Source organism: Penaeus monodon, chromosome 9 (genome assembly GCF_015228065.2).
Source record: "Penaeus monodon isolate SGIC_2016 chromosome 9, NSTDA_Pmon_1, whole genome shotgun sequence".
NCBI classification, from domain to species: Eukaryota; Metazoa; Arthropoda; class Malacostraca; order Decapoda; family Penaeidae; genus Penaeus; species Penaeus monodon.
Window position 1 is genome coordinate 25,073,785 of NC_051394.1, and position 7,386 is coordinate 25,081,170.

Here is a 7,386-nt window from a genome sequence, read left to right on the forward strand (position 1 = left end):
TGTGTGTGTGTGTGTGTGTGTGTGTGTGTGTGTGTGGTGTGTAATAAAACATCCATACTGGAGAATGCATGTTTCTCTCTTTTAAGATGTAATTATTCTGCATTGTTCATACTTTCATCATTATAAATCTGATTTCATAATGCCTTTAAGTTACATTCATGTCTATTAACCTATACTTGAAGAAAATCCAAAAAATTAATTTTTCTAATCTTTACTGTATATCACCAAATTACACAGCAGGAGAGGTCTTGTACATAATTTACAAAATATTACAGAGAAATACACTATGTACACACACAGTAACTAACTATTTATGCATACTACAAAGACATGGTAGTGATATTATAAACCTTTGGAATAACTGCTGTAACTGCCTTACACATAAGTAAAGAGAGATCTTCTTCATATCACCTGATGTCAATATAATTTATTAACAATTACTATATTACAAAGGTCCAATGATGCTGGGATGACAAGAATACATGGCATGTCCACAGTGTCTTTTTGTTTAAATACTGTCTTTACATTCAGATGGCTCTGCAAGTGCTTAAGTACTAAGGAGTTAATTGCTATTCCTACCTATCTCACCTCTTCACCCTTTTCCTTGATATTTGGAAGTTCATTGCTATTAGTATTATTAAAATTACAATAATCAATATGTCAACAACAACAACAACAAAAAACATCCATATTCATGGCATCAAAAAGCTTAAGGAAAGGGGAAATCCAGTGAGGTCATATAGGCCTACGAATTGGCTCCTTGATGTCTGAGCACTTGTGGGGCCATCTGTGTACAAACAAAATTCAATGAGAAAAACAACAGTGGATAGTGTGATTATCTGGCAGCAATGGGGAGAAACTTATGGCACCACTGCCAGCTATTACTTTCTGCCAACACGCTTTAAAGTCTTTTCTTCATTCCATGTTTGTTGTGACTTTCTCTTCTTTCTAATATCTTCTTTTTTTCCCTGATGATAAAAGATAAATGATGGAAAATTAGTTCACAGAAACATATAAAATTAATCTGTCTTATACAATTACCTTCCAAAAAAAAGAGTATTCGTTTTTTTTCAAAGAAATTTATCAAATGAAAATATTTTTTCATTGTTCAAAACCATAGATGTATCTATTTCCAAAAAATACATAAAAAGTCAGTGTCATACTGATCCCAGATTTTATTTTTTGTATCAGTTCTTAGAAGTACCACTTAGTAGTCTTGTATATGAAATCCAATATTAATCAAGCTCATTTGTGTAAACATAAAGGGACTTTTGACTTGGCCATCATACTGAATCCCAGTGGTATATTCTTTTCTTCTGACACAAGGCTGAAGTTATATGTAAATGATAGTGGCTAAACAGTCTGACTCAGTGTCAAGCCATGATTAATAATAACACCAATGACAACTTTTGAGTACAGTCAATCTGAAATTAGTCTCCCTTTGTTCTAAAATCTTAAGGACACCTATTAGCATAAAAGCCCTTCTTTGACAAGTGTAAATATCAATGCATTCTTTACCAAAATCTTATTAGTTGTACAGCCGGCCAAAATAAATCTGCAGCCATCCTATTGTTTTCTAGTTAGGCTTTTATCTGGTAACACAAGTGCATTCACAATAGAAGAATAAACCCTGTTGTTAAGAGAGTTCAAGTAAACTTTGCCACATATTTTGATATTCAAAATTAAATACATAAGAAAATACATGAAAAACATATATTCAAAGTCTTAATTTCTTAATTGAATATTAATGCCCTCACTTTGCTATAATGGTTACAACTTACACTTGCAAAAGACAAAATGTTTCCATCAAATTTATTTTCAAAAAATAATTATAGTAATGAAATAAAAATAGATATTATATGATATAACTATCTGTTGCCTATATTTGCCTTTCCTGTTGCATACATTTATATGCTGATTACCAGTTTGACCTGATAGTTTGCTCATCGAATAATTAAAAAATACTATCTATACATGATTACTTGCTCTCCTTGTTTAGTTGTAAATTTACATGTAACTTAGATGTAAATTGGCACTGGCAACTTTTGTAAGAAAACTGCCAATATTCTCCTGCCAAGACAAAAAAAAAACACAGGAAAATGTGATGTGATACTTTTCCACCAATAGGTTCATCCTTTCAAAATTATATATACTTTTAAAGATCTAAATGACCATTCAGTGATATGTTCCCTTCCTTCTCCATAAAATATATCAATAAATATTTAGGCTTAATTAGGCATGTACCAAACTGATGGAGTTGAAAGCAGCACGCTAATGTTTTATAAGAATTACACAAAATATATTAATTTATGTTGCTTAAATGTTTCATGACAAAACAAGGGAGAACGAATGATGTGTGGAACATTTGCTTTCGCTCTCCAGGTGACCAAACATCTAGGTTAAACTGTATCATATATTTACACACACATATTTATTTCATTTATTTACTCTTATTATCATTATCATTATTTTAGAAGATTCATCCTTTTGCGAGTGTAAGCTATATGAAGCTTAGCTGAGGGCAATAACATTCAAATAAAAAATTAAGACATGGAATATCTGTTCTTTTCATATGCTTTCTTTGCTTTTCATTTCAAATATTAAAATAGGAGTGGCAAAGTTTGCTTAGACTTTTTCTTCACATTATTCATATAACAACTGGGTTTATATCATCATATTTGCATGGAGAACAGCATTACTAGATGAAATCCCAACTTGATAATATTAGGAGGTTGTGAATTTATTCAGCCAGCTGTACAAGTGTACAAAGCCTGAAAATACCCATGCTACACTGAATCTGCAGCTGCTGTCCATGCAACACCCTCAAATGAATGGCAGCTAATATCTTCAGGAAGACTTGGTAAGTCTAACTTTAATCACCTAGTGACAGAGTGGGTAGGGCAAAAAAATAAACATTTCTTTCTTTTTGTCCAATGGGAAGCAGATTATTTCTGGTGATTAATGGTATCCATATACCCTATACAATTACCTGAGATTGCCAACAAAAAGTGAAAGCAAATGCCATATATATGTACACATCATCGTTGTGATCATCTAAAAAAAAAAGAAAAAAAGAAAAAAAAGAAAAGAAATATATATGTATATGTATATATATATAATATATATATATATATATATATATATATATATATATATGTGTATATATATATATATATAATATATATATATATACATATATATATATACATATATATATATATATGTATATATATGTATATATGTATATATTGCTATATATGTATATATATGCATATATAATATATATATATATATATATATATATATATATATTATAATATATATATTATATATGTATTATGTTTATATATATATATATTTAATAATATATATATATATTTTAATATATATATAATATTATATATAATATATAGTAAAAATATATATTATATATTAAAATTATATATACATATATAATATATAATATAATATATATATATAAAATAATATATATAAAATATATATATATACACATATATAATATATATACAAAATATATATATATATCACATATATATATATAAAACATATATATATATAATACATTAATATATACATATACATATAATATATATATATATATATAATATATATATATTAGTATATATATATATATATATATATAATATATATATATATAATATATATATTCATATACATATACATATACATATACATATACATATACATATACATATACATATACATATACATATACATATAGATATACATATACATATATATTTTTTTCTTTTTTTTTCTTTTTTTCTTTTTTTTTAGATGATCACAACGATGAAGTGTACATAATATGTACATATGAAAGAAGTGAGAGAGAGAGATTGTGGGTGTGTGTGTATGTGTCTGTGTGTGTGGGGGGTGCAGTGCACGTGCATGTGTGTGTGTATGTTTTGTAGGTTGTAGGCGTAGTTGTAGGTCAAATAACTACTCGGCAGCCAAAAAAAGAAATGATTGCAGTTTAACTATGGAAAATGCTTGTGAGATTTAGTGAAAGATGTCACAAATGCATGACTGAATGCCATAGGGTATTCTTCCTCGTGGACATTAGAGGTGTAGCAATAAAATAATTGTATATGCAATCATCTACTTGAAGTGGTATTTTTTAATCACTTTTTTCCTAAAAGATGACCACATCCCCTCAGTTTACTGACTGGCAGAGCCTCTCAGCAGCACAACTGCAAAGTCAAATGGAGCTTCTCACAAGAGCAGACATGCAACTGAATGACACTCCTTATTACCACGAAAATAAAATACACTATGCATCTCCACAGGACTCTAAACATGCATGCAAATCCTTGTGCAAGAGGATTAATACCATAGCTAATGACATATCTTTTGTTTACATTCTCTATGGTTTCTTTAGTGTCTCACAAAGTAACCTAAATCTATTATCAGAATCAATCTCCTTGTCAAAGATTCTTTGAGCATTATAAAACCAAATAAAGACATTCAAGAGAAAAAACAAAAAAGTACTCAAGAAGAAATATCTAAGAAAAATAATATATAAATAAAGATATATATTGAAGAAAAAATCTGAAATTACATCCATTTTATCAGACTTAGAGGTGAGATGGCACTCTAGCCCTCTCACTATCACAATATAATCGAGGTTATACTGGAACTTCCTTCAAGTCTACTATTACATCCAGTGGTCCCAAAAATTATTAACACAATTTTCCTTGTTTCTTTCCCTCTTTTTTTAATCTGTAAATCTAAATATCCTTATAAATTATGAAAACATAAAAGAGGAAAAATGTCAAGGTCATCACTCAACAAATAATATTCAAATAATATAGTAATATTCAAATAATATATATACTGTAAAAAGATATATATATAAAAAATAAAAAATAATGTGTAATCGGTACAAGCTACTAATGCAGAAAACAAATTAAGCAGAAAAAGTTGAACAAGTGTTCAACAATAATGTGTCATTTTTTTAATGCCTTCCTGAATGTTTCTTACTGGCTTATGTCTTTGTACATTTGTGAGGAAAAAAGAGAGATATTTGGTCTTGGAAATATCACAGGTACTGTACTTCATGACATTTAAAGAGATGCACATAACAAAAACTAAAAACAAATCATCCACATATAACAAAAGACTAAAAACAAAACATTCAGCTACCTACCTCATCCGTGGTGCGTAATCAGTACGGTAAGGGCTTCTTTTTCCTGTATCCAACTCCATCCTCCTGCGCAACATAGCCTCCATATCCTCTTGACTTAAAGCAGGCCGCAATTTTCTACGTGGGACATGTCGCAGAGCATAATGCCAGTCACCTAAAAATTTTTCAAAGCTTGTCAAAAATGTTTCAAAGCACATATGAATTTATTGTTGCCATTTCAACATGTATTTCATCTACTCATCTCTTCCCTTCCTCTCACACTTTCCACCATTTCCTTGTCTATTTCCCATTCTCCATTTCTCCCTCTCCCTCACCTCTACATTCACTTCTACTTCCTCATCCTTCTCCCTTTCCAAGCTTATCCTTCTCTTTCTCCCCTCTCTCTCCTCCAAAGGCCAAATCCAATGCAAAGTAACAAGCCCCAGAGCACTCACCTGTATGCTTAATATCCAGCAAGATACTAACTATCTGGTTGAGCGTCAGGCACTTGCCTCCAATACCCCACTCCAAGTACCTGGTGGCAACAAGGAAGGGGCTCTTGCATTATTTCCATCTCAATAAACAAGGGTGGAATGTACCATCTGTGAGCCATGCCTGGAAGAGCACTGGCTCCAGGGAAGCATTATTTTTAAGCTCAGGATCCTATTCTTGCCCACCATGACCAGCAGCACAGAGTGTTATAATGTTACTTTTTAACCTGCCTACAGAGATGACATGGAGTTTACTTAATGAAAACACTCTATCATCCAACATAGCAAATGACAAATATAGATTTCAGAAAATGGCAAACAAGCAAAACACACTTAAGCATAATATCATTGCAAAGAAGAAGCAAGGATCTTGGTGCAAGCCTACATGCCATACATCCAGGAAAGTCACCACTCAAGTAGGTCTAACCCTAGTGTTACTATTACAGTTACTGATACTGATACTATTAATACTACTACTACAACTACTACTACTACTACTACTATTAATGCTACTGCTACTATACTACTACTTTACTACTGCTACTACTACTGCTACCACAACAATATGTTTTTATTATTCAATGTTCATTTTCAAATTTCAAACTAATTTGATTGATCATATTGATAATGACGGTGACGGTGACGGTGACGGTGACGGTGACGGTGACGGTGACGGTGACAATGACGGTAACAATGACAGTGATGGTGATGGCAACAGTGACAGTGACAGTGATGGCAATGGTGATGGTGATGGTGACAGTGATGAAGATGCTAATGACAACAATGACAATGTTGATCAAGGCCTACCTATCAAGTGGCAGTTTCTGCATTCGTATGCCTTCCCTCTTGGCCTTGGCTAGAGTCACTGGCTCATTCTCCCCTGTGTCCACTATGCCCCCCACAATGTACACAGCATTGTGGTCATATGTGGTCATCTCTTCACGGCAGTGTGGGGTCAAGTACACCAGCTTGTCCTTAGGAAATCGGTCCAGGTAGCTCTCTCCAGTGATGGTCAGGGGGAACTCTGGCTGCCAGACAGAATAAAGGAGGAAAAACATAAGTACCACATGCATAATAACAAAAAACTGAAAAGAAGACATAATGCTGCATTCATTACTCAATTATCAAAATCTTAATTACATGAATCAGACAAACATAAGAAACTTATAGGCCTAACCTAACCTAACTCCAATGCACTTAGTACAGAACTTCATATTTCTAATAAATACAATATATTCCTTAAGAAAACACTATTCATACTTACCCTATTTACGACGGGAATATATCGTGAAAGTCGACGCAGAGTGTCCTGACTCTGGGCCAGCGTTGCAGAAGATCAGGTTGTAGGGATCAGGATGGACTCGGTTTTCTCCAAAGAGCATCTGAGGCAGAAGGAATTGGCTATGAGATTTAAACTTTCTTTTCTATATCTGCCTGTATTATTGTAAATTTGATCAAGTATTATCATCATCATTATCACCACCATTATTACTATTATTATATATATTATTACTATATTATTATAATATTATTATTATTATTATTACCATAATTATTATCATTATCATTATTGTTACCATGATTATAATTATGATTATTATCATTAATTCCATTATTATCACTATACCATTATTGTCATTACTAAAAAAAATATTATTATTTACATTACCATTACTTTTAAAGTCTTATTATATTTTCATTATTATTTTTAAAATTTATTAATTTTTTAAA

The 7,386-nt window shown here is 31.2% G+C and overlaps 1 protein-coding gene across 1 annotated transcript; it reads right to left on the bottom strand.

Moving 5' to 3' along the window:
- Window positions 1–200: 200 nt before the first annotated feature.
- On the bottom strand, window positions 201–7,040 carry LOC119577067 (mitochondrial ribonuclease P protein 1 homolog). Its single transcript, XM_037924741.1, has 5 exons — window positions 6,920–7,040; window positions 6,463–6,683; window positions 5,620–5,699; window positions 5,189–5,339; window positions 201–968 (listed from the first exon to the last, which is right to left on the bottom strand). Exons 2-5 carry the CDS (start codon window positions 6,588–6,590, stop codon window positions 902–904), a joined length of 426 nt encoding a protein of 141 aa, XP_037780669.1. The 5' UTR covers window positions 6,591–6,683; window positions 6,920–7,040; the 3' UTR covers window positions 201–901.
- Between the last annotated feature and the right edge of the window lie 346 nt (window positions 7,041–7,386).